The sequence below is a fragment of the Pelodiscus sinensis genome, chromosome 29 (genome assembly GCF_052426305.1).
Source record: "Pelodiscus sinensis isolate ZL-2025 chromosome 29, ASM5242630v1, whole genome shotgun sequence".
NCBI classification, from domain to species: domain Eukaryota; kingdom Metazoa; phylum Chordata; order Testudines; family Trionychidae; genus Pelodiscus; species Pelodiscus sinensis.
In genome coordinates, this window is record NC_143080.1 from 7,840,179 (window position 1) to 7,867,821 (window position 27,643).

General features: G+C 51.3%; 2 protein-coding genes across 8 annotated transcripts in view; both read left to right on the forward strand.

The window, feature by feature from the left end:
• The window catches only part of NBR1 (NBR1 autophagy cargo receptor), a 29,782-nt gene extending 23,767 nt beyond the window's left edge, over positions 1–6,015 (forward strand). For 4 of the 6 annotated variants that reach the window (XM_006125703.5, XM_025185966.3, XM_075911349.2 and 1 more), the window contains exons 20-22: positions 417–498; positions 1,625–1,730; positions 3,585–6,015. In XM_006125703.5, the coding sequence (XP_006125765.3) occupies positions 417–498; positions 1,625–1,730; positions 3,585–3,761 (365 nt within the window). In that variant the 3' untranslated portion in view covers positions 3,762–6,015. The other 2 variants (XM_075911350.2, XM_075911352.2) reach the window with 2 other exon arrangements.
• A 2,156-nt stretch (positions 6,016–8,171) lies between these two features.
• On the forward strand, positions 8,172–27,371 carry TMEM106A (transmembrane protein 106A). Of its 2 annotated transcripts, XM_075911353.2 has the most exons (9): positions 8,228–8,324; positions 10,047–10,105; positions 16,604–16,819; positions 18,921–18,984; positions 20,505–20,664; positions 21,600–21,740; positions 22,933–22,976; positions 23,846–23,899; positions 25,758–27,371. In XM_075911353.2, the coding sequence occupies exons 3-9, from the start codon at positions 16,606–16,608 to the stop codon at positions 25,861–25,863; spliced, it is 783 nt and encodes a 260-aa protein (XP_075767468.2). In that variant the 5' UTR covers positions 8,228–8,324; positions 10,047–10,105; positions 16,604–16,605; the 3' UTR covers positions 25,864–27,371. The 2 variants fall into 2 exon arrangements, with proteins under 2 accessions (XP_075767469.2, XP_075767468.2); XM_075911354.2 differs by lacking the exon at positions 10,047–10,105 and having other exon boundaries at positions 8,172–8,324.
• Positions 27,372–27,643: the final 272 nt, after the last annotated feature.

The window sequence follows — 27,643 nt, forward strand, 5'->3', positions numbered from 1 at the left end:
AGGGGTAAACTTCTTGGATTTGGAGAGATGCCAGAAGAAAGGGATTTGGAGAAGTTCTAGCTAATGTTGACCACAATCTTTTTAGTTGGCCGATGTTACTGGGGCAGAGGAGGGACTCCTAGATCTCGTTGGTCCTATGGAAATCAGTATATTTCAGTGGTGCTTTTTGAATGCAGAGAGTGCAGGGGGAAAAGGGCAGAGGGGGTGTATTTCTCCCTCCTTCCCGTCCCCTTCTTATTCCAGGAGTCTCAAATATTTGATAGTTGCAGTATCTGGCTTAGAGTATGGTGAACTGTCTGCCTACAAGCTTGTGATATGTGGTTATATTTACTCACTACTCGCTCCAATCCACGTGCACAAGCTGCAGCTGTCTATCGTACCTGGTGACTGCACCCGCTCACTTGTTTTACTTCTAGAGCCCAGCGATGAAGACTTTCCTGGACCAGGAGCTTCAGGCATTGTAAATAATAATAAATCGAAGTGCCCAGAAGACACAAGGTAATGGAAGCAGATCAAGTATCACAGTTATACCTTCAGAATTGACGCTATGCATTTTGGCCTCATCTCTTTGAATTAAAAATAGCAGCGAAGGCCACAGCACTCTTTATAGGGTCTCTCTAGGGTGTAGGGGCAGGTGGGAAGCCTGTCTTGGCGACATTCAAGATTTCAGCAATTCATGCTGAAGTCAATGGGGCCAGATAGTTAAGAGCTATGCTTTAATTCATGCTCCTAAATGAAGGAGCTAAAGTTGATGAGCACTTTGCAAAGCTAGCGACTTGCATGCTTCTGTTGAAACTAAGTCCTTCTGAAGCTTCAGTCTGTTGCTTCCAGGTTGCTCTGATTCTTGGGGAGGGGCAGAATTAAACGTAAGACACAGTGAGAATGCAACTAAATTATAAAGAAGATGCTTAGATTTAGATGCACAGTATAGTCATCTAAAACGAAAATGGCCTATCAGGCTTCTAGAATATCTGGTTACATAGATGGGACCAATACAGACCAGAAATGATAATGGTAAATTGTATGTTCTGAGAGGTATTTAGCAGCAGCTACATACCCACAAAACCCTGTAGAGCCATGGTGTCCAACCAATTCTGAAGCAGTAGCCACTATAGTAGCGAACTAGCCACACTCAACTGGCCAAATAGCCACATGTGGCTAATAAGCTAGCACGTTGGACACCATGGCTGTAGAGCTCTGTGAGCAAGCAAATAGTTCCACTATAGAAAACCGATTAGTGAGTGTTGAATGTATGTAAGCTACAGGTGGGACCAAAACTGGGACTTCTGGTGCTTAGCGCTTGAGCCTCTACAGCTTAAGCTATAAAGCCAGCTGGTGCTCAGCTAAGTCTGTAGAGCAAACTCATTCTCTCCCTCTGTAAGTGGTCTAAGTGCCACTCCATGGAGCAGTGAACCACATCCAGTACTCTTCCTAAACTTGAGTAAAACATGCAAATAGAATGCCTTGAAACAAATGAACTGACCTTCAGAAATAGCCTCTGAATGATTCCTTTGGCTAATACGTCATTTTCTTCAATGAGAAATGTTAGTCAGTTCTCTAAGATCCGTAAATAAAATACATACCTGACTTTATTGGCTTCAGATAACATCACACTTCTCCACAGACACCCCCAAGGAAGCAGCCTTGCAGGAGGGCTGGTTAAAGGAGCTTTGTCTGTTGCTGCTTCTGCCTACAAAGCACTGTTTGCTGGACAGTCCATTGCAGAACAGGTATGTGTACCCTGCTTGTCTGGGGCACTGTGTGGGCATTTTTAGAACTTTAATCCTTCCTTTAAATATTAATTATGGGAGTTGTTAGCCCTATAAAGGATTAATTCTCATTGTGAAACTCCTGTCATCTTACTCTTGGAATAGTCAAATATTAAACAGGTTTGGCAGTAACTGTTTTAACTGCAGAGTTAAGCACAGCTTCCCAGGCTATTTCAGGAAAGCCAAATACCTGACGGTTAATCGGGAGACGTTAGTGACCCCAGCAATCCATACAAAACAACTGGCATTTGTGGGCAACTAAATACCAAAGCAAACCCACAAAGTTGGATCATGTCAGGAGGGGGCTGGACTGTCAGAACTGACTCTGTGTAGTTATCACATTGACTCCCGTGTCTAGAAGATTATTCTGCAGTTTGATTAAGATGCAGAAATGAGGGATCGGTCATTTCTTTTGCCTGGAAAGGTTTATAGTTATGTGCTTCACTGGGTTAAAGTGAAGTTATTGGAGGAAGTGGCTTGGCTTTATGGTAGTGAAGCGATTGGACAGCTGGTGTCATCACATTTCAGTGGAATGTAACTTTCAGCCAACTGTGGGAGAATTGTTTCAACCACTCAGCCCAGAAAAATCAGTTGCCCTTTAGTGATTCATCTGGATCCTATTCATCCATGACTTCTTTTAGAGTGTCTGCAGACCCTTGTCTTTTTCTAGTGTAATAGTACTCTTCTCCTGCTTGGTTGAGTGTGCCTTTTGGGATTGGCTAATCATCTCCCCTTTATATCCACCACTAATAAATCTCAGTGGCTGTTTAGGTCTTTGTATATTTCAATATGGCTAAGAACTGCCAAGTCCCCTCCCTAGTATAATCTGTTTCCATGTTGTCAGAAAAAGCAGTGCAACTGTAAAAGTTTGGAATAGACCTGTTAGAGTAGGTGCAGTTAGACGCCTACGCTGGCCTGACCAGCTGACTCGGACTGGCTATGGTACCCTCCCACCTCGCAGGGTTATAGAGCCCTGATATCACAGTTACGCAGCCTGAACCCCGCCAGCCCAAATCAGCTGGCATGGGTCAGCGAAGGGTTTTTAACCGCAGTGTAGACATACCTGTTACGGGCTATACGCAGTGAGCATATAATGGTTATTTTAATGAATAACTAACGACCAAAGTTACTCATTTAAAATAATGATCTGTCCAAGGCCCAAGATTATTCTGGGATTTCTCCAGCAAATAACTTGCACTGACTTGTCCTGATAGCCCAGTAGTACTTAAAAAAACTCCGTTAAAAATCCAAAAACAGGTGTTTCCTGGAAGAGATCACTTTTTAAAAAAAAAAAAATTATATAAACTAGGGTCTGTCATTTGGTGCTTTTTATGAATCAGTAGCACTGCCTAGTTCTGGTGGATGTTTCAAGTTCCTCAACATGACTTCAGTTCTAACCCTTTCTGATTACAGATTATGTAATTTTTTTATGTAGTGATGAAATATACAACCACATATAAAGGGTGGCTGTATCTGGTGTCTGCCCCAAAGCGTGTAGTTTGAGGGAAGATCTTCCTGCCGACTGTAGTAGGGTTGGACATGGTAACCTTGATTCATTTAAACATGGGTTGATACTTCAGTACAAGTCCAAATGGCTAATGCACCAGCCAGCCCATGCACACGAATTCTTAATTGCTAAATGAAACCCTAAAAAGTGAGGTCACTTTAAATATCAAGACTGTAAACAAGTTCAGCTGCACATAAAGCGAAGATTAGCTTTCAGATTTTTTGTAAAAGGATCCTTAAGCTTTCTGCTTTGAGAGAGATGACTGTTTTGTCCTGTATTTGAATTTAAAGGGTTCTCTTTTCTTTAAGCAGCCAACAGCTACAGAAGAGCAGACTGCCACTCTCCTAGCCTATCTGTGTGAGATGGGATTCTGTGACAGGCAGTTAAACCTGAGACTGCTGAAGAAGCACAACTATAACACAGGGCACGTAGTTACTGAATTGCTTCAGATCAATAACAATGACTGGTACAGCAGCAGATATTGACTCCTGGTAGCCAAGGCACCCATATTTGACCAGACTGTTATTAAACACCACAGCAGCAGACTACACCTAGGCTTCATTCTGTTCTCGGGTTGGGGGAAAGAATCACTTCAGTTCCATTTTTCTTCAATGCTTGATTTGTTCCTTCAACTGAAATCTCAAACACGCCACCCGCCTTTCAGCATTTGATGAATCAAAGACCAGAATTTTAACTTTATTTTAGACACTGGCTAGATAGTTGAATAACTTTTTAAATCTGATTTGATACTAAATCTCTTGTATCGGGGAGCTCAGCAGAATTATTTAAAACTTCTCCAAGACAAGTGAGAACTTCCTCTTTGACTGTGTAAGTTGGGATATTGTTTCACTGACCTCAGTCTGAATAAGCACTGAGAGGAGGGGTCAGACACGACTGTTAAATACAGTCTCACCTAATCTTCAAGATTAGCAGGATGCCACTGGTGAGAGGGGTGTGTGTCTCATTTAAAAAAAAAAAAAAACCTGACTTCTCTAATTCATGATAGAAGCACAAATAGATTAAAAATACACAGTAAGCACTCTTTTAAAAACAGGGGAAGTGCTCACATGAAAGTCATCTAAAAAGCCCCATGATTTAAAATGTATTTTAAAATATTGAAATAATAACCAATGTTAATTTAAATGTTCTTAATGAAGGTCTGGAATTTCATTGTTTTAATTTCATTGTAGATAGAATGAAGCATGAGGATTAATTCACCAGCAGCTCTTGAACAGTGTCTCTAATGGTGATAGTACAAAAAGTATTTTCCTCAGCAAAGAAACAAAAGGTGTGTCAGCCTACATAAAATGTTTTTCTGAAAATGGAACTGTAGGAGAAGTCCACCTGTGAATCCTTAGGGACTTTTTGCAAAGGATGGAGGTTTGACTGCTGCTTGTTCAGAATCACTGCAGTGCAAACTTTGTTTCATTGATGATGATGAACTGAAGAATGCGATAGGTCAGGCCAATATGGGGGTGTGAATTCTTGTAATGTTTGGGAATGTGAGTGGGAGTGGGAGAGGTGGGATTTGGTTGACTTCTGGTTTTTAGAAAAGCATTAACTTTAGCAGCATTAACTCCCCAGTCTCCCTTGATGAATCACCTATTGGACTGCCATTTTGGCTTACATGCCATATTTGCAGGAGATGAAAATCTGAGGAAAATAATTCCCTTTGAAATCTGCCAGGGCTAGGGTTTGATTCTTGGGAACGGCAGAAAACCATCAGCATCCACTGCAGCGCGTCTTAGAACCCAGCCATCGATAGCAATGTCAGCGTCCTTGTGAACCTGTTGGGGCTTAAGTGAATGTTTTTTCCTTGCTACACCAAATCTCAGACCACTGACAGTATCTAAAATATATTAAACTTGGATCACTGCTGCCTCTAAGTAAGGTGTTGCTATTTTGACAGGATGTGGCTAAAGAGTCCAAAGCAGTATCAGTATTGTGATTGACTGACTATATAATAATCATTAGCCATACAGATATAAATTAGATTCTATTAAAAGTATTAGAAGAAAACGTATCCGATACAAGTTTGTTGTTTAAAATCTATTTTTATAGAAGATGCAAGATAACAAATTGTTGAACGTTTATTTTGAAATACAGGGAGACTATTTTGCAGTGTGTTTCCCCCACCCCAGTGCATTTGTCTTGTGTGGACCAATTCTAGATAATTCCTCACTTGATAAAACTACAATTTAATACTCTTCCATCAACTACAGCCCTTTCGCAGACTGGTCTGTAGTTTTGTAGATCAAGCTTACAGAAGTATGAAATGATAAGGATGAAGTTCAGTTGCTGGTGCATATCTTTCCTTGACCCAGATTTTCCAACACGAAAAAGGTTTTGTTCTTGATACATACCTTTCTACCGAAAGTGGGTTTTTTTTTTTAAATCTTTCCATTTGAGCTCCTTTAATTGTTAAAAACTAAAAGATTTGCAAGTAACAAACTTCATTTGAGATTGAAATCCTCTTTTTAGTTTTTCCCCCTCCATAATGCTTGGGTTAGTTTTACTGTTATAACTCTAAACCATTGTCCTCGATCCTGATTGTTTTAGATAATGTATGCTTGGACTTAAGATATATTTCTGTTGGCTTTGTATATTTTGTTAATGGATGCATGATATAATTTATAATATATTCCATAGTGCAGATAAGGTATTTGTATATTATTTAGAATAAAGCACTTTAAAGTCTTCAAATGTGATGTAAAAACAATAAAAAATCTTTTTGCCTCAGTCCTTATAATAAAATACTTAACTATTTGTTCATCAAGCTCTGGAAATGCAGTGACGCCATGTATGTGACAAGTACAGTTTTGATATTAGGAAGTAGTAGGATACCTACTTTTGTTTGTTTTTCACTTAACTAGTGATTGACAATTCCACTATGCAGATGACTTATCAGGAAGAATGTTTATTTACAGTAGGTAGCAGGATGGAAGCAAGGAACTGTCTGAACAATTCCAGTTTTGGCACAGCTTTCGTGAGGGCTTTTGTGCAGTTCCTTTGACGTATGGGGGGAGAAATATATCAAGGTCAAACAGAGATCACTGATTAAACGGTCACTTAACAAATATCTACTATTATGACCTGCAGATGTAGCCTGAGCCAAACTTCTTGCTTCTAGCTATGTTTTAAGTAGACATCTTGGGTTCATTTCCTCATTGTTGTTGCTGTTCTGATATAAATGGTGGCTTGTTTGACTTTTATCCTAGATCTCTTGAGCCTGCAACCAGTGTTCAAAGGCATGCTGAGGGCCTGAACCATTCAAGAATGGGGACACACAGGCTATGTCATGGTTAAAACTTCCTAATGTTGCACAACTTGTGTACAGTAATTCCTCCTTTAACACTATAGATATGTTTCAGAAAATGATCGTGTTAAGTGAGAACATGTTATGCGGGGTCAATTTTCCCATTGAAAATAATGGAAAAGGTGGGGGTTGCGTTTCAAACAGTGGTGTCTGTTGGGACAAGGACACAAGGTTGGGGGAGAAAGGGGACTGGGTTACAGCAGGGAATTGAGGTGTTTAGCTGTGGGGAAGGGGAGGAGAGGAGAGGGGGATTGGGCTGGGAGAATGCCCCTGTGACTGGTCGGCTGGGACCCACACTGCATCCGGCGAGGTGGGGGTTGCTGGGGAACGGTGTGGCGAGCAGGAACCCCTCCACCGGTTTGCAGGGAGGAAGTTGCAACGGACCAGCTGGGGAAATCGTGTTATTCCAGGGATGGTTGTGTAATTCAAAAAAGTTCCCTAAAAAAAAATCGTGCTATTAAAAAATGTGTTAGGTGGGCATGTGTTAAATGAGGAATTACTGTAATTCCAGAGCTGAAGGCAGTGCTGTTGAAAAACAATAAACTGGATGCTTTTAGCTAATTCTACCCTCTCCGATTCTCTACAGTAATAGTGCCGGATCTACACTGGGGCATTAAGTAAAAGTCTTGAGTACACAATGCTAAACATCACTGTAGTGAATGTGATTGTGGCTACAATATAACTGTAGCACTGCCTGCTGGACTATATTATAGGATGGAACCCTTCTGCTGACATACTCTGCCCTGTTTATGTAACACTGACAGGTAAAATCCATTTGTATTGTCCCTTTTCACTTAATTACAGTTTCATCTTGCCTGAATCAGCCATCTTTCTCAGGTGCCATCAATTTTGTATGATGCTACGATCAGTGACATTTTTGTGCAGCCTGCTCAAAATTGGCAAGGGTTGATAATTTCACTATTAAATCATCATTAAAACTTCATAAAGGCCTCGATACAGAATTTATCTCTTTTCTGTTAAAGGGCACAGTTTGGTCACTAGGGGTGGGTGGACTGACAAGACCATAAGTTTGCTCTATGCCTGCACAAAACCACCCCCAGTATTGCTGAAGGAGTGCAGAAGAAACCGTGGCACACTTACCTGCTTCTGCTCCCCAGCACCAACCTCAGAAATGTATTTCCACTTCCGAAAAGCCCGCTTGGTACACTGGGAAGTGGCTCACAAGTGCAAGGAAACTTCTGAAACCCTAGAGTGGGCTGAGAGAGGCTGTAGAGTTGCTCTGTTCAATTGCTGTGTGAATTCCCAGGGTGGGGATTGGATTCCAAAGGATGCTTAAATGCAGGGGCTAAGGGTGCTGGAAAAGAGGGGTGCTGACCTGCATGCTAGAGAAGGATTTTCCATTATAAACAGTTGGGGTGAATGGCTTTCAGCACCCTGACTGTCAACCAGTGGAACTCCCTGCCACGGGATGTTGTGATTCAGGCCAATACTGTATCAGGGTTCAAAAAAGAATGCCCTGTGTTCACAGAGGCTGGGGAGGAAAGCGAAGGGGCCGGGCCCGCGGTGGGTTTGTGCCGTGAACGCCCCCGTCCGGGCACTGTTTCTTTCCTGGGGGGCGGGGCGGGGGCTACACCTGCCGGCGGGGCCGGGCAGCGCGGGGAGGGGCTGGCTCGGCCCCGCCCCCGCCTGGAGGCGCTTTTGGTTCCGCTTTGCGCAGCCCCAGGGGCTGGCTCGGCTGCAGCCGCTGAGGGCCCGGAGGAGCCGCCGCCGGGTAAGAGAGCGGGGCCGGGGCAGGCTCTGGCTCCCGGGGGGGAGCGCCCCGGCCATTGCCCGCCGCCTCCCCCATTGCACGTGTCCCCCCCCCCCCGGGGAGTCAGCCGCGAGCTGCCCAGCAAGGGGGGCCCTTCGCCCCGCACTGCTCCCCGTTATATGTACCCCCCCCCGCACACCCAGCCAGGACCCTGCCCAGCGAGGGGGGCCCTTCGCCCCGCGCTGCTCCCCGTTATATGTACCCCCCCCCCGCACACCCAGCCAGGACCCTGCCCAGCGAGGGGGGGCCCTTCACCCCGCGCTGCTCCCCGTTATATGTACCCCCCCGGCACGCCCAGCCAGGACCCTGCCCAGCGAGGGGGGGCCCTTCGCCCCGCGCTGCTCCCCGTTATATGTACCCCCCCGCACACCCAGCCAGGACCCTGCCCAGCGAGGGGGGCCCTTCACCCCGCGCTGCTCCCCGTTATATGTACCCCCCGGCACACCCAGCCAGGACCCTGCCCAGCGAGGGGGGCCCTTCACCCCGCGCTGCTCCCCGTTATATGTACCCCCCCGCACACCCAGCCAGGACCCTGCCCAGCGAGGGGGGGCCCTTCACCCAGCGCTGCTCCCCGTTATATGTACCCCCCCGCACACCCAGCCAGGACCCTGCCCAGCGAGGGGGGCCCTTCACCCCGCGCTGCTCCCCGTTATATGTACCCCCCCGCACACCCAGCCAGGACCCTGCCCAGCGAGGGGGGCCCTTCACCCAGCGCTGCTCCCCGTTATATGTACCCCCCCCGCACACCCAGCCAGGACCCTGCCCAGCGAGGGGGGCCCTTCACCCCGCGCTGCTCCCCGTTATATGTACCCCCCGGCACACCCAGCCAGGACCCTGCCCAGCGAGGGGGGGCCCTTCACTCCGTGCTGCTCCCCGTTATATGTACACCCCCAGCACACCCAGCCAGGATCCTGCCCAGTGAGGGGGGGCCCTTCACCCCGCGCTGCTCCCCATTATATGTACCCCCCCGCACACCCAGCCAGGACCCTGCCCAGCGAGGGGGGCCCTTCACCCCGCGCTGCTCCCCATTATATGTACTCCTCAGGCACAACCAACCCGGACTCTGCCCAGCGTGGGGGGGGCCTTCACCCAGCGCTGCTCCCCGTTATATGTAACCCCCCCCAGGTACAGCCTGCTGGGGGGTCCTTCTCCCAGACTGCCCCCGTTACATGTATTCTCCCTACCCCCCCCCCCCCCCAGCACAGCCAGCCCAGAGCCTGTCCTGTGAGGGTGACCCCATTCCCTGCCCCCTGTTACATGTACCCCCTGTACATGTACAGTCAGCTGGGGCCTTGTGAGGGGGAACCCTTCCCTCAGGACCTCACCCCCCATTACACGTACCCTGCCCCAGGGTATGTCCAGCTGGAGCCCTCCCCTGAGGGGAGACCCCTTCACCCAACAGTGCCCCCTGCTACATGTACTACCCTGGGCACAGCCAGCTGGCAGACCCTGCCTTTTGAGGGGGACCCCTTTGCCTGACAACACCCCATGTTACATGTACCCTGCCCCAGGGCACAGCCAGCCGGGGCCCTGCCCTCTAAGGGGGTTCCAGCACTGCCCCCCAATACATATCTCTCTAGCTCCCTACTACCTACAGGCCCAGCCCTGCGCTAAGATCCAGCCATGGGGGACTTTTTTCCTCCACCTCCTCCCCAATATGTGTAACTTGGTCCCTTTGTACAGGTTCCTCCTGCCTCCAATACCCTGGTGCCCTGTTCCCCATGCACAGAGCCAGCTGGGAGGTAAATCCACCTCTTCCCTATGGGCTGAGAGGGGAAGGGGTAGGGAGGGATGGCATGGCCCTGCTTGAAAACTGAAACTGATGAGCCCTGCCAACAGGAAACATGTCACACAGAAAAGAGCTGCGCTTGAAAAATCCCAGCGGGCCTGCACCTTCCTGGCCACTTGTGCCAGCTCACAAGCACTGCTGTGGAACAGGGCACCGGCCTGGTGTGAGCTACCACGGGCAGAGGTCGGCTGCTAACCAGGCAAGCGAATGGCTTGGGTGATTAGTAGCCACTGCAGAGGTGTGACTGGTACGCTGGGTTGCCAAACCAGCCTGTAGTTCCAACCCCTTTGCTGCCCAGCCCATTGAAACCCATGTGACAGAGAGAACGGAACAGAAATCACCAAACACAGGCACAATCTCCTTCTTGAGGAAGCCGTATTGCCTCCTATGGGGCTTCTGCTATGCCTAGCCTCAGCTCTCCTGGCAGCTGGAAACCCATCGATTCCAAGGTCAAACAGGACCATTGTGACCCCCTGGTCTGATCTCCTGTCTAATGAAGGCCAGACAACGTGGCCAAAATAATTCCTAGAACAGATGTAGAAAATCATCCAGCCTCTATTTAAAAATGGTCAGTGATGGAAAATCCAACCCGCCCCACCTTGGTCAATTGTTCCAGTGGTGAATTACGCTCCCTGCTAATAACACGCATCTTATCTCCAGTCTGAATTTGTTCAGCTACCACTTCCAGCTATTGGATCATGTTAAACGTTGGCTAGATTGAAACCTTGTCAAATTTCTCTTCCAGAACTTCTAGACTGTGATCTAGACCCCCTTGGCTTTCTCTTTGTTACACTAAGTGTTGAGCTCCTGGACTCATTGTAAGGCTGCACTTTAGTCCTTTCCTCATTCTTGTAGCTCTCTGAACTCTCTCCAGTTGATATCAATGTCCTTGATAAATTCACCAACGTCTGGTCCTCAACCAGACCTGGATGCACTATCTAGCAGCAGTGCCCTCCAATATTTTCAGAGTACAGGCAGTCCCCGGGTTACATGGATCCGACTTACATCGGATCCCTACTTACAAACGGGGTGAGGCAACCCCGCACTAGCTGCTTCCCCCTCAGCAGACCAGGGAGACGCGGAGCGGCTTTTCTCAGCAGACACCTCAGCTTGAGAATAAAGGACTGAGGGAAGTGAGGTGCGGGAGAATAAAACTGAGCTCTGGAGAAATGCTTGGCTAGAGTTTCCCCTACAATATGTACCAGTTCCGACTTGCATACAAATTCAACTTAAGAACAAACCTACAGTCCCTATCTTGTACGTAACCCGGGGACTGCCTGTACTGCTTTCCAGCATCCAGTCTCCCACTCCGTTGCAGTGGCCTATGCTCTTTGTTTCCAGATGGCTACGTTTCCATTTGCCTCTATTAAAACACACAGCTTGCTTTCGCCGAGTTGGCCAGGCGATGTGAATCGCTTTGAATCAGTCACCTGCCCATTTAATTATTTACAACTCGCCTCCTTCTTTGTCATCTGCAAACTTCATCGGTGATGATTTTATGTCGTCTTCCAGGCCATTGATAAAATTGTTAAATAGATTAGGGCAAAGAATCGATTCCTCCAAAACCCTCTGGAAAAGCACTGCTTGGTGGCACTTCCCCATGTACGGTCGCCATTCGAAACTTATCCGTTAACCAGTTTTTAGTTCACGTAATGGGGGGCCATGTTGTTTTTATATTGTTTTCAGTTCTGAAATCAACATGCTGTATGATGCCAAGCCAAACACCTTACACAAATCTCAGTATGTTGTCAGCTTTTATCTACCAAACTTCTAATCTCATTGAACAAGGTATCAAAGTTAGATTCGATTTCTAGAAACTAGATCTGGTCATAGTGACTGGCATTGATTACATACCCCTCCTTTAAATCTTTATGAATTGAGTTCCAATACAGCAGCTCCATTCTCTTTTCGGGGTGCATGTAATTACCCGAATCATCCCATGGACTGGTTTTAAAAAGTGGCACATCCTGAGCTTTCTTCCAGTCTCCTGGAACTTTCCCACCGCTCCAAGACTAGGGGTGTTAGCAAGTAGTCGAGTGGAGTACTCGACTCCTTGCTTTCCCCACCACCCTGCTGCCTCTTTTTATGCGAGGCAGTGGGGGTACAGGAGCCAGTGCTGGGGGGGAACCAGTTTCCCCCCAGCACTGTCTCCGGTTGCCTCCTCGGCCGCCTCCGCTGCCTCTGTCAGAAGAAGCAGGGGATAGGGGAGGATGCTCCAGCAGTAGCCCCTGTCCGCAGGAATCTTACGGGGGAGTTGGGCTTCCCTGTGGAGAGGGGCTGCTGCCACCAAGCAGCCCCTGTCCACAGCTGCTAGCCCTTGCTGCCACTAACAGGGGCTGCTAGACTCTGTGCAAGCCAGGACCAGATAGTCCCTGCTCGTGCTGGTCCGGGAGGCTGCGCCTCAGCATTTTAACTGCAGAGAGAGCCCGGCGGTCTTACTACATTGAAAATGCAGAGCTGCAGCATGGGTGGCTGCCGGAGCCGGTGCTACTCAGTCCCAGCTCCGGGAGCTACCCTCCCACCGCAGCTCTGCAGAGCAGCCGCTTGTCTACTAATTGTGTAGTCGATACAAATGGCATCGACTAGACGATTGGCCAGATAACGCCGTGTAATATCCTTCTCCAAGACTCTGTGAAAATCATCATGAATAGTCCGGAGGGCTGAGCCGCTCTTTTAAACCGCGTAGGTGTAAGTCATCTGAACCAGCTGGCAGCAAACTCTCTGACTTGGGTGGATTCTGTTTAACATCATAGTGGAATGAAAAGTGTGTTGTCGTCACGCTAGTAAGAGATGCGCCATTTGCCTCCACCTTCCCCCGCCCAATACAGAACAGAAATATTTAATGAACACGTCTGTCTTTTCTCTGTCATGATTGATAGTTTTACTGTTTCCATCTAGCAGTGAACCAATCCCATTTTCAGGATTCTTTTTGCTAGTATATTTTTTTAAAACTTCTTTAACGCCGCTGGCCATAAATTCTTGCGTGTGTCCCTTTGCTTCCCTATTTGATTTTCTGCAGCTCCTTAGTTCCAGTTACATACATTACCGGCTGCTTCCCCTTTCTTCCCTTTAATATATTTTAATTTTTTTTTATAGCTGCCTTCACTACCCCTCCAACCCAGGGTGTTGCTTTTGCCAAGCAAAGCCACCTTGCCCCTTTTGGCCTAGCATTTGCATGCAGGCTGACAGTGCTTTGGGCCTTTTGAAGTAATACTTGTTTATCATCTTCCACCACCGTCCTTCAAATATGTTCTGTTCTTGGATCAAGGAGTTGCCCTTTTCTTGTCTGTAAAGTGCTACACAAACACATGGTGCTGTATAAACACTAATACAGTAGACTTCCAATAATCCGGAACCTATGGGACCTAGGTGGTGCCGGATTATCAAATATGCCGGACTATCAGGAGGTGCTATAAGATGGGTGTGTGTGTGTGTGGTGTGTGTGTGTGTATATATGTATATGTGTATATATATACACATACACACACACACACCCCATATACGTTATATACTGTATATAAAGTGTTCTTAACCCCTTTTATTGTACATACTGTATGCAGTATACTGTAATGTTTTCATTTTTTAAGCCTTTTTTACCCTTTTTGCTCAGTTCAGCTGCTTCCGCTGTTACCTTGTGACTCATTTTTTGCCGAAGCTCACTCACTAGGCTCTTGCCGGACTATCAGAAGTGCTGGACTATTGGATGCCGGACTATTGGAGTTTTATTGTAGTTAGTCATCTTCCCTGCACCCAGATTACTTGCGTACATTATTACACCCCCTTTTTCTACCTTCTGTACCCCACCAGCCCAAGCCCTCTCCCGTGGTGGTGGAGAGGCATCTAAAAGAAAGATTTTGATTTTATACTGGGAATGAGTCCTAGCTAAGAGCTGTTTTCCCACTGTACTGCAAATCAGCAAAGGAAAGGGTTCATCTTAAGGCCCTTGACATCAGCAGGTGTCTTCCAGCCCCTCGAAAACCCACCCCTTTAATTCCTCCTTCTCCTCGTTTTTTATTTCTGTAACAGGCCAACAATGCACACGTATTACTAGGGAAAGAGGCTGAGAGCGAACTTGCCGGCACAGTCTTGGAAGTTGGGAGTCATGAGCCCATTTTCATGTTACACTGGGCCCCTGGGCAGGGGCTGAAAGCTGAGCCCTGGGGCTCCTGCCTGGGGTGGGATGGCTCAGGTAGTAATTGTTGTTGGCAGATGGGGGTCGTGCTGCTGTGACATCCGAGAAACCTGCCTAGCTCTCCCTAGGGAGCTGCAGAGCCAGGGGACTGGTCAAAAGAATGGCCATACTGGGTCAGACCAAAGATCCATCTAGCCCTGTATCCTGTCTGCCAACAGTGGCCAATACTAGATGGCCCGGAGGGAGGGAACACAACAGGTAATCCTCACGTGATTCCTCTCTTGTCATCCATTTTCAGACAAACAGAGGCTAGGGATACCATTCCTGCCCAACCTGGCTAATAGTCACAGATGGACCTAACCTCCACAAATCTATCTAGCTCTTTTCTTAACCCTGTTAAAGTCGTAGTCTTCACAACATCCTCTGGCAAGGAGTTCCACAGGTTGACACTGCGCCGCATAAAGAAAAACTTCCTTTTGTTTGTTTCAAACCTGCTACCTATTCATTTCAGTTGGTGACCCCTAGTTCTTATATTGTGGGAAAACTTTTCCTTATTCACTTTTTCCACACCGGACTTGATTTTACAGAGCCCTTGGTCTCCTCTTTTCTAAGCTGGAAAGTCCCAGTCTTTTTAATCTCTCGTCACATGAGACCCGTTCCAAACCCCTCATCACTTTTGTTGCCCTTTTCGGAACCTTTTCCAAAGCCAAGAGATCTCTCTTGACATGAGGCAACCACATCTGTGCGCAGGTCCTTAGCAGCCAACCCTGGGACCAAAGATGGCAGAGTCACTGGAATCTTTCCAGCCTCGGTGCCCATGTTCTCCCTGCCGCCTTCCAAGCTGCGGGATTGCAAAAGGGTTCGGCACTCTCCCTCAACCTTATCGGAAGCAGTGACTTGGCAGTCACTCAGCCAATAGGGTGTCAGGGAACTGTTTGGGGATCCCTTTGCGGGGTGCTCCAGAGACTGTTTTCCCTCCTGTGTCCAGTCCAAAGGTGTCCTTTGTCACCCGGGAACTGCTGCTTGCCACCACCTGCTAAAGAAAAGCAGCTTCCGAGCTGGCTGAGACTCTGCTGCTGGTCTTTGTGGTCCAGGAAATAAAGGAGAGGCCGGGCTGTGTGTGGGGGCACTGCTCTCCATCCCTAAGTTCTTTTCCCCCGCGGATGCTGCAAGCAAGGACCAGGCGGGGTTCTTTATGTCCAGCCTGTTGACCTGCTGGGGAATGCAATTAGTTGTCCATCAGGCCCGTCCTGTTGAGAGGAAGCCCGTCTGTTGGTCCTTAAAGCAAGCCTGCCTAGATTAGGGAGATGATGATGAGATCTGCTGGCAGATGATGAGCTCACGGCGGAAGCTGTGTGCCCTGGGTCCGGTGGTAGAAATTGTTTTCACTTCTGCTATTTGTCGTCTTTGGTCGCAAGCTCTCTTTTTAATTATAAGCCTGGCGGTGGGCTCATTACAAGAGCTGATTTGTGAGTTTCCGATTGCCCTGGGCTAGTCCGAGAAGTCATTTTGGCATAAATTAAGGAGAGCGCCAAACACCAATCTGATCTGAATGAAGCAATTTAGTACGATTAAATTCAGTGAGGGGTTGGAGCATTCGATAGTGAGCACCTGTGTGTGCGCACAATACTCTTGCTACCCCCCAGGATGTGTGATCTGCCATACAAAAAAAAACCCTGTGAATTGTTATTTGCAGACTTACGGTGTTGCCACCCTTAAGAATGCAAAAATTCAGGACTTAGACTCTCAAAGTTCATGAGACTGGAAAAAACAAAACACATTAGGTTCTTTTTTATGTTTGTTCTGGTTTTGTAGCTGGTAGTTCGTGCTCAAGTCAAGTTTTTCCCTGTAACCATTAGGGCTATAAAAAAAGAAACGGACTGTCTGTATTTTTAAATTGAAAGTGGGATTCTGAGACATTCCCATGACAGTGAGGGAGGTCTAGGTGGGATATTAGGAAAAACCATTTCACTAGGAGGGTGGGGAAGCACTGGGATGGGCTCTCTAGGGAGGTGGTGGAATCTCCATCCCTAGAGGTTTTTAAGTCTCGGCTTGACAAAGCCCTGGCTGGGATGATTAAGTTGGGGTTGGTCCTGCCTTGGGCAGGGGGCTGGACTTGATGACCTCCTGAGGTCTCTTCCAGCCCTAGGATTCTAAGGGGTGGGGCTTTAGGAAGTTACACCCCCCCCCCCCCCCCCCCGCCCCAGCTGTTTCAGTGTTTGCATTTTAAAAACACAAGCGTTAGCAGGATTGCTCAGTGAAGAGATGTCTTCCGGGAATGTTTTTGTTCTGGAGGCCTAGTGAAGAATTCTCTTCCAGCTATGGGGGAAACGTTTTCCCAGTTCTGGAAGGTCTCCGACCCGAAGGAGAGGGATGGGAAATCGAGTCTGCACAAGAAATCGGCTGGCGAGGAGGAAGTCGCCAATTATGGCACCATCAATGGGGGAGACTCGTCTGCCTCCTGCGTGCCCTGTGCGGGGAGTCGAGGCTGCATCACCTGCCCAACGTGCCAGGGAACTGGAAGGATCCCCAGAGGTAGGTGCTTCCTCCGTCGCTTCCAGGCAGAAACAGACCTCTCTGCTTGTTGCTTCTCCTTCAGCGGCACGCTCTGTGGAACACCCCTCCTGATGGAGCATTGCATGCTGAGACCTGCAACCTCCATCTCAGGAATAACAAGGCAGCCCGCAGTCGGCTCCGTCTTGCGTGAATCTGAGTGTGACGGAGGGCGGTCACAGAAGACCTCTCGGGGTTGTTTCCCAGGGGGCTGATAAAGCCACTAACACTCATCTTCTTGTGCTCGGGGGCTCCTCACCACCCTGGCCTGCTGAGCCAGGTCTCCTGGTCTCCCCCAGGCAAGGCACAGCGCTGGCAGGAATTCTTTGTTCTCCATCCCCCCTGGAAAAATTCCTGGTTAAACTAGCATGAGTTGATTTGGTCACATCTTTCTAGGGTCAACCACTTCTCAACCATAAGAGACAAAACCAGGCTGTTACCAAGTCGTTAAGCTGATCACCTAGTCGCTGAGGATACGTCTACACTGCAAGCTTCTTTCGGAATAAGCTAGTCTGGAAGAGATCGTCCAGAAAAGCTTATTTCGAAATAGAGTGTCCATGCTGCAGAGAAGCCTTAAAATTAGTCCGAGGCAGGCTCCCTTAATGTGGACCCGCTACCTCGAGTTAGAGGCCCAGGAGGCACTGGGGAGGAATGCATTGAGAATAGCCCCGGGGAGGAGCTATTTTGACATAGCAGCTGTGGAGCATCCACACACACCCTCTTCCTAAAACGGTGCAGTATAGATGCCCCCTGAGACGTCTGAGCACTGGAAACCACTTTGATGGATTGGACGTGAGAGGCAGATACCTTGGGAGAGGAAGATACGCTGGAGGGCAGGGATAGGGTCCAGAGTGACCTAGACAGATTAGAGGATTGGGCCAAAAGAAAACTGATGAGGTTCAACAAGGACATGTGTAGAGTCCTGCACTTGGGACGGAAGAATCCCCAAGCATTGTTACAGGCTGGGGACCGACTGGCTAAGTAGCAGTTCTGCGGAAAAGGAACTGGGGATTCCAGTGGATGAGAAGCTGGAGATGAGTCAAGAGTGTGCCCTTGTAGCCAAGAAGGCTAATGGCGTATTAGGGTGCATTAGGAGGAGCATTGCCAGCAGATCCAGAGAAGTGATTATTCCCCTTTATTCAGCTCTGGGGAGGCCACATCTGGAGTATTGTGTCCAGTTCTGGGGCCCCCACTATAAAAAGGATGTGGACGCATTGGAGAGGGTCCAGGGGAGGGCAACCAAAATGATGAGGGGATGGAACACATGACCTATGAGGAGAGGCTGAGGGATTTGGGTTTGTTTTCTCTGCAGAAGAGAAGAGCGAGGGGGGATTTGAGAGCAGCCTTCAACTTCCTGAAGGGAGGTTCCAAAGAGGATGGAGAGAGGCTGTTCTCAGTAGTGATGGATGGCAGAACAAGGAGCAATGGGCTCAAATTACAGTGTGGGAGGTCTAGGTGGGATATTAGGAAAAACTATTTCACTAGGAGGGTGGGGAAGCGCTGGGATGGGTTCCCTAGGGAGGGGGTGGAATCTCCATCCCTAGAGGTGTTTGAGTCCCGGCTTGACAAAGCCCTGGCTGGGATGATTTAGTTGGGATTGGGCTGGACTTGACCTCCTGAGGTCTCTTCCAGCTCTGATTCAAAACCACAAATCATTCCATGCTCCATATTTCTAACTTCACCTCCAAAAATGAGGCATGCACCAGAAGAAGAGCTACAGCCCCAGCAGATGGTGACATTAGAATTGCTAGGAGGTGTTTTGTCCAAAGCATCTTCGAGTTGTGCCGATTTGGATCCGTAGGCCAATTTCAGGCAGCGTGGGGGGAAGCGCCACACCTGGGCTGTTGGAAAGTATCCGTCCAGCCCTCAGTCAGCAAAGCTCTCGATGCAAGGTGGAAACTAGCAAGCGCTGTGTGAGCGTCAGCATTGCTGCGTGCCTCTGAGTGGTACAGCGTTGGTAGCGAGAACACGGATAGACCCCAAACGGTGGGGTGGCGCTGCGCAGCCGGATGTGCCCGGTTCACTCCCACCCCCAGGGCCGTGCCCCTCTTCTGATCTGCGCCTCTTCTCTTCTGTCTTCCAGAGCAAGAGAAGCAGCTGGTGGCTCTGATTCCATACGGTGACCAGCGGCTGAAGCCCCGGCGAACGTAAAGTCCAGTTTCTCCCCTCTTCTTTTACAACCCTTGCTGGGTTTTAGGGGTGCTGCTGGAGTGCGCGGTGGGAATCTGTTTGCAGGGGTTCACCCACAATTGCTCATTGGGCCCCAAGCTGCAGGGGTGTGACTCCTGGCGGGGCGTTTGGTTGCCTGATTGGCGCTTCTAGCGGCAGGAGGGCCTGTTGCTTTATTTTGAGTGGGGAAGAACTTGGCCTACAGGAGAGAAGCAACACTTAACACACAAGTATCCGAGGGGGAGCCGTGTTCGTCTGAATCTGCATAAACAACAAGGAGTCCTGTGGCACCTAATAAACGAACAGATTTACTGGAGCATAAGCTTTCGTGGGCAAAGACTTCTGATGCATCTGACAAAGCGGGTCTTTGCCCACGAAAGCTTATGCTCCAATAAATCTGTTGGTCTATAAAGTGCCACTTGACGCACAGAGACAACAGCAGCTGCGGGATCAACTTGGTCACAAAGCAGAGGAGTGGGGCAGAAGACAGAGGGTGAGAGAGGCATGGTTTTGGCCTTCCCACTCAGTCCCCATGTGTCTGTACTGATGTGCAAAGTGGTGGGGGGGGGAAGGGTTCGGGGGAAGGGTTCACCGCTGGGGAGAGAGATGCCTCTCTAAGGTTAGTCCCATGCCTTTAAAGCAGTGGTCACCAACCAGTCGATCTGGATCTACCGGTAGATCTTGGAGCCTCTGACAGGTGATCCTGACTGGTTTGGCCTGGAAGCTATCAAGTGCTGGCACTTCCATTGCCCCTGCATCCTCTGCCCTACTGCTCCTGCCCAGAGCTGCCCCCTAGGAGCCTCCTGCTTGTTGCGCATGGCTGGGGAAACAGAGGCAGGGGGCGCTGATGTCACTGCCCCCTCCCTGTACCCTATCTTCACAGAGTAAGGAGGGCAGGGCCTCAGAGAAGTGGAGGGGGGGGGGATGCTACTTTGGTTTGTGGTAGATCCTGGGCTGACTTAAATTCAAAAAGTGTTGAACAAGGTTGGAGATCCCTGCTTGAAGGGATCCAAGCCAGCCCGCTTGCGGCCCCAGCCCATGTTGCACTGGTGGTCCCCGAATAAGGAAGCACTTCACCCTAGGCCGTGCATCACTTTGTGCACTAAGTGCAGGGACAAGACTTCATCAGAGCCCGTGAACATGGCAGTAAAATGACTTTTCCCCTCTGCCTTCCCTGACCGGCCCCGGGCTGGCCGGCCGCACCCGTCGTGCCGTGATGGAGGCTCCGTGTTCCGCCTTGCACGTGCCGGGGCCGGGACTCTTGGAAAGGGGCCGAGCGGGGCTGCTGACTTGCAGAGTGGCAAGCGGCATGTTTCGGGGTCCGACTTCTGGCCCCAAGGTGAACGTGCTGCCCCTGGATACGCTGCCAGGTCCCTCTCGGCGTGGGGCTCGCTGCGTGCGGGCTGGCGCTCGCCCCTCCCCAGGCCCATCTGTCCTGTCGAGGGCTGTGGGCAGTGCTGGGCCGAGGGGCTGATGCTCCCGGGATGCTGTCTTGCAGGAAGCTGTACGTGTGCCTTGCGGTGACCATCTGCCTGCTGACGTCCTCGCTCATCATATTCTTCCTCTTCCCGCGCTCTGTGGCTGTGCAGCCAGCAGGGCTGAACGCCTCCTCCATCGCCTTCAATTTCACCACGGCCACCATCAACCTCAACATGACGGTGGGTGCGTGGCTGGCCACGGTGGGTGACGTGGAGCTGGGGGAGGGGCGATCGCTGCCTCGTCTCCCTTCTTGGCTCATATCCATGGGCGGTGGGAGAACGTAGGGCTGGGGAAGGCGAGCCCTCAGCCCCGCCCCTCTGCCTGAGGCCCCGCCCCCCACGGGAGCCAGGGCATTCCCCCCCAGGGCAAGCCTTCAACCCCCCAACGGGAGCCTCCTTGACCCTGGAGCACTGTGGGATGGGCTGGCGGCGTGTGGCCCCGGCCTCCCCAGACTTGGAGTATGGAGAAGGCGGGTGACTTGCAGCCCCAGTCTCCCTGGCACCGGAGCATGGGGAGGGCGCACTATCCCAGGGTGTTTGGGGGGGAGGGGGAGCGTGGGCAGGATCATGCCTGGCCATTGGGGAAAGTATTGTCTCTCCCCTCCCCCCCATACCCAAGCTCATATCTCATCATCAGTCCATAGCTCGGCTCACTTCTAAGCCTTGGGGATAGCGCACTGGGTCAGGAGCGAGCTAGTTGGCAAAGCAGGCCTGGCCCGGCAGGAACCAGGCCCGGTGTGTGTGATGGGGCAGGCGGTGCCGCAGGGCGCTGGCTGAGTGACAAATGGGGAGCTGTTTGTCGCCGTGTGTCCCATCGTTCTGCTTCCAGCCCAGCCAGGAACGTGCAGCGCAGGGAGGGGGCGCCGGGGGCATGCGATCCCCAGAGCAGCACTGGGGCCGGTGAGGAAGGATGCTCCTCGAACTTACAGCCAGCCACGCCCCCATATGTGATCTCGGGTGTTTCCTTGGCCAGTGCTCCGAAGAAGCAGTTGCCACGGCCCGGCGAAGCGCCCCTGAGGACTGGCGCTTTGCAGGGGTGCACGGAAATCCAGCAGGCACGTTACCCTCACTGGGCGAGGGCCTCGGGTTGAGTTTCTCTTTCTCTCTCTCCTTAGAACATGTTGAACGTCACCAACAACAACTTCTACCCCGTCACCGTCATCCAGCTGGACATTGAGGTCTTACACCTGTCCCTGGTGATAGGGAAAACCACCAGGAAGAGCATGCTGAATATCGGCCCTTTGCACAGCGGGCAGGTGGGTGCTGCTGCCACCTCTCGCCGGCCTCTTCTGGCCTGCGTGGATGGGGAGAGATAGTGGTGAGACGTCTGATCCCTTCTCTGCTGGCCCTGGGGCACAGTCTCCCCTCCCACCTCCTTCTCCCCATTCCTGCCTTTCCAGGAGCCCAGTTGCTTGCTAGGCTCAGGACAGGACTTAGCCCACGGGGGAGGCAGCCAAGCACATGCTGACGTTTCACGCAGACAAAGCTGTACCATGTAACTGACGAGTTCTAGCGTGTTGTCGCTTGGTTCCAGCGAGGGCTGTTAAAATGCATGGATTTAGGTCGGGGCGGGGAACCTTTCTTGGGCCGGGGGTGATCCACTGAAAAATCAGCCAGGGGGGCCGCACACAAATGAGAGGCCCCTGACTGAGAAAGAGAAAGACCCTCCCCACATTCCCCTCGCACATCAGCGCCGAGGGGGGCCCACGCTTGTCGATTTGTGTACTCCAGCCCTGCATGTGGGTTGCAGGGGGGTTGGAGGGCCAGCGTGGGCTCCCCAATGCTGATCCTTGGGGGCCAGATCCAGGCGAGCCCCCAGGCCTAAGATTCCCCACCCCTGATTTAGTTAAACGTTTAATTGCTGAAAATTTACTCCTGGGGGAAGGCAGCTCCCCGGAGCTCCCGACGTGTACTGGCTCCTGCAGAGCCACCTGTCCCCCTCTGCTGATAGAGGCAGCAGTGTGGGGCGGGGGAGGGCCGCGTGTAACCATGCGTGTTAACCAGTGAGCCCAGACTCGTCGGTTACCCGTGTGCACGTTTACACTTTCACATCAGTAGTGACAGATGGCAGAACAAGGAGCAATGGTCTCAAGTTGTGGTGGGAGAGGTCCAGGTTGGATATTAGGAAAAACTATTTCACTAGGAGGGTGGTGAAGCACTGGGATGGGTTCCCTAGGGAAGTAGTGGAGTCTCCATCCCTAGAGGTGTTTAAGTCTCGGCTTGACAAAGCCCTGGCCGGGTTGATTTAGTTGGAATTGGTCCTGCCTAGAGCAGGGGGCTGAACTTGACGACCTTCTGAGGTCTCTTCCAGTTCTGTGGTTCTATGATTCTAACTCCACTGTGTGAACTGATGGAACAATCGGTAACTCGTTTTGTGTTCAGCACCACCCTGTGGTTACTGCTGTAATCCCTGCGTGTCTCTGGCTAACTCTTGGGTTTTACTTGCAGATCTATTATACAGTCTCCAGCCATATTCAGGACAACAATACCTAGTAAGTGTTTCCCAGGGACTTCCTTTCTTGGCTCTCAAGTAGCATTCATGTTTCCCGCAGTGTTTCTTCAGGGGCTGTCTGGCATAAATGTACCCCTTGGGCCGTAGCCCCGTTCTGTCTGACCTTGCAGTGGCGCTGAGAAGGTGCCGTTTTGAGTTGTGTGGGGTGGGACCGAAACCCAGCAGGTCCGTTTTCTATTCCTTTCCAGTTCTTCTGTATGAAATGTTTTCCCAGCCTGCAACTGGCAAGACTGTCACTTTCAAATCGAATCCCCCCCCACCAGCCCCATGCAGAGTCATCGGCTTGGAAATGCCTGATGCTAATTATTCCCCCTGTGCGCGGTTCTATGCCACCCCGGTCTCTGTGGATGAGCAGTTTGCTGCCCCAGGCATCTTGAGCCACAAGCGGGAGAGGTGCCGGGTGTTGCCGGAATGTGAATTCTCCCATTTTGTTCTGCTTGTTGCACTTGTCGGGAGGGTGTCGGGTCTGCTCTGCCACCTTCTGCTGCATAGGGGTGTGAGTGTGAGATCTCTGCCCAAAGGAGCTGCATTGGTAAAAGCCAAGCCCTTAATGTAATGCAAAATGGCACTTGTGCCAGTCTAGTTTTCTTGCCCAAGGAGGAGAGGGGGGCATGGATGGAATCAGCTTTTTCACCTAAAGGCTTGCGGGACTAAGGCCTGCCAGCGTGTGCTGTGTCCGTACAAGAAGTGCTTTGCCAAGTAAGCCTGTCCGTCCAAGCGTAGGCCTCATCAGAGAAGCACTTCGGAGGAGCTTGCCCTGTCTCCCCAGGTCGCTCCGAGGCGCAGAGGGGCCTTGTGTGATGAAAACACTGAGCTGCAAAATGACTTCTCTCTTTTCTGTCTCCTAAGCAACATCTGCACCTGGGTCAAAATCAAAGTCCACAACGTTCTGCTGCACATCCAGTAAGTGGTGTTTGCTGAGAGCCAGCGATCCGTGCTGCCCCCAGTGTTTCTCACTGAGGCGATCTGGATTTCCCTTCGCCTTAGTGTTTTCAGAGCCCGATGCTGTTTGAGGTTTTAATTCACTTTTCCCCAGATAGGTTTGCAGCTGCTGGTATGGGTGTGTAACAGTTATTTGAATTTTAAGGTGAATGTTACACAAGTTATTGGTGCAGAGGGACATGCCCTTGACTTCAGCCTTTCAGGCGCTTGGGCAGTGCAAACCCTGAGGGTAGGCGACTTGTACGGTGGTACTGTTTCAGCCAGCACTGGGAACAGCTATACCTGCATCTGGGGCGAATGGTACAAGCAGTGGTGAGGAGAATGAGTTTGGCCCGTCACAAAAAGTAGATCCTGTCCATCCGCCAGGTTGGGGCAGAGTGACTCAGGTCACATCTCTGCTTACTAGAGGATCCATGTGCCGGTGATCCATCTTCTGGAGTTCAATTGAGCAGGTCTAGTAAAGACCTGCTCAATTGAACCCTGAGGGCATCCCCATCCGTGTTGTGAAGAGTAAGGGAAGTTGATGGGAGCGTTTTTCCTGTTGACCTCCCACTGTGGGGATGGCGCTAAGCTCAGCGTAAGGTACGTCGACTCCAGCTATGTTGTTTTCATATCTGGAGTGGCGTACCTTAAGCAGACCTTCCCCCGCCTCCAACGTTGACCTGGCTTTAGACAGGTGCTTGAGGTCTTTTTCGCATTTGAATAAAGACCCCAGATGGCTGAGACCAGGGTGTGATGGAACAAAGTGAGACAGGCCCACACCGGGCAAGCTAAGAAAGCGTTGCCTCCCCCATCCAGCCCTGCCAAGGGGTTGGCCAGTAATACAACCCAGAAAGTGACCTGCCATTGACAGCGGTTTCCAGTCTGGCTGCCAACGGAGCAGGGATGACAAACCCCTTACCAATGGCTGAGACATACAGTCCAGTCCAGGTCTCTGTGGTGGTACCTTCTGGGATGAGAATGGTTTGGCCCGTCTGCCTTAGCTGTTAAACATGTGTCCCCTCTGTATGGAGACCTGGTGGCGGGGCTCAATGTTAAGACGGGGCGCTCTGCAGGGGTGCTGGTGCGCGGTCCCAGCTCCTGCGGCCACAGCAGCTGTCTGCTGGCCACCTTCGCCGCTCGCAGGAGGCTGAAAGCTTCAGGTGAGGGCTGAAGGTGACTCCGAGGTGACCTGTGCTGCTGCTTTTTGCATGGTGCCACTTCCCAGCGGTGTTAGCCCGGGGGTGCCCCGCATGGGAGGGTGCGTGCCGCAGTCGCACTGTGTTGGCGCGACGATGGTGCACACGGTTTGTTTGGTGGGAGCAGCCCTTGTGGCGTAGAGGTCCCGCCAGCAATGAACGGGCCCAGCTTGACGGGCTGTTAGAAGAACACCGCTGATCCGTGAGGGGGATCGCTTCCGTGCTCCCTTACAAATTAGAGCCGTCTGAGGGAACCCCTTCCAAACGTGTGAAACTGGGCAGCTCGGCCTGGATCTGTGGTGCGAAGAGGCTGGAGCAGCCGGGGAGGAGAGAGGAGAATTGTCTGTGCAGGGCCGGATTAAGGGGTGGGCTAGCTGGACAGCTGCCTGGTGCACCAACCTATGGGGGATGCCTGATGGTAGCTGTAAGAGGTGCAGCGTGCCGGGGGGGCGGGGCCACGCCTGCATCGCGTGCCCGCTGCCCGGGGCGCCAGAATTGCTCAAGCCGGCACTGTGTCCGTGTGGCTGGGAAAGGGGAGTCACTTTTCCTGAGAGTGACTCCCAGTGGGAGATCCAGCGGGTGCCTTCGGATCTCTTTGGAGTGGAAGTAAAAGGGGCCCTTGGTGGGATTCTGCGTTGCAGGGGCACCCTCACCTGCTCGTACCTGTGCCACTCGGAGCAGCTGTCTTTTGAGAACTACCAGTACGTGGACTGTCGAGGGAACGCGACGCTGCCCCGCCCGCCGTGACGGGGTTGCCGGACGGCCCCCTCTTCCGTCGCAAAGGCAAGTTAGCGCCAGCCACGCCTCAGGCTCCTCTCCTGAGCCGCTGTGATTTTAAACAGGACGTTTGGCCCTCCCTTGGGAGGAGACTTTTCCTCCGCTGCTGTCTCCTTGGGCACTGCCTGATGGACGCCAGGAACTGGGAACCCGCTGCTGTGAGTCGGCGACTCCTGTTGGTCTCCTGCAGGGTGGCTGGCGTCGGCGGGCTGCGCGCCGTACAGGAGAGGGTGGCGTTGGCTGATTAAGAGAACCGTTCGCCACCTTAGCCTGTGCAGGATTTCACATTCCACCAGGGGAGGCAGCACCTGCTCTTCCTGCCAGATAACTTACTTGTGCCCGGGCCCTGTGGCGGGGGGTGGGTTCTGGGCTGGAGGGTGCCTCTCCTAGTGATTCTCAGGTAGCCCTGCCCCCCACCCAGCTCTGCCAAGCAGGGAGAAACCCAGCTTGTTCTGACCTCCAAGAACCACTGGCTCTTAAATGACTAGCACTGAACGATGCCCTGGTTTGCACGGCGAGGGGAGGGGGGGTGAAAGATTCATTCTCTGGCCAGGGCCATGGCACGTGAAGGATTGTGCTGTCCAGATCATTGCAGCAGCCACTGTCTGTCCTGTTCCCGAAGCGATCATACCGAGCCGGAGCCTGGGGCGGGGAGGGGTAGGGCCCATTCAGCACATGCCGTGGGCTAGGGTGTCCCCTTATGGGCTCCTGCCTTGAGGAGTTTAATTTGAATGCGCAGCCCGAGCCTTAGTTGGGTAAGAAACGCGCCGTTGGTGCAAATGCCAGGAAACAGCTGCTGTGGATACGGATTGGTCACGTTTTCTATGTAGGGCTGCTCTTCTACCTCTCTCCAGAGACGTGGACAGTACAGGCTCGTTTTCTGTGGGATGCACACGTCCGCTATTGCCTGTAGACCTATGGGGGAGCCCCCTCCTAGGATCCCAGTATTGCTGATGACTGGCCCCTTCGGCCTGGCCGTGTAGAAGTTGCTGGGTGTGTAATATGACCCAATAGGGCCCAGCGTCGCCTTAAACACCTCTCTGGACGTAGTGGGGAAAAGCAACCCTGCAACTGAGGGGGGCAGCTTTGTGTCTCAGCCAAGAACTAATCTCTGCCCGCAAGAGCCCTGGTGTGCCATGCTACAGAGACGCCAAGGAGCCTGAACTTCCTAGGGGTCCCCGCAGGGCTGCCTAAGTGGCACGGTTCAGCAGAGGCATGTTGATCCCGAAGTGCCTTTTCCCGATTGTCTGTACGTTCCAGGAGGCCGGGGGTGAGGCAGCACTTGGTAGCCTGAAAGCCCCGCTCCTCGGCCGACCCGTGTCCTCCTCCATCACCCCTCGCTCGGTGTGTGTTTGCTGTGGCGTGGCTCTGCTCGTGTCTCTCTGCGGTCTCTGTCCTGGCACGGTCACGGCGAGCTGGCCAGGCCTGTGCCGGCTGCCTGCGTCAATCCGCTCACAAATAAAAAGGGCTTTGTCAAAGCCGAGTGGTGCGTCCTTATTTGCTGGGGCCCTGGAGACGGCAAACCAGGGGAAGCCCTGGAGACGGCAAACCAGGGGAGGCCGTCTCCACGGAGCGCTGGGGACACCTGCTGGCCAAGGGGAGTCACTGCCTGTTAGGGCTTTAAAAGGGAGCAGGAAGGTTTCCGAAGGGGAAAACCAAGGCCTGGATGAAGGTGGACACAGAGCATCCCCTCCTAGGAGAGCAACCTCCAGGGGCACCCAATGAGTCTGCAGGAGGCCTGAGGCAGGTG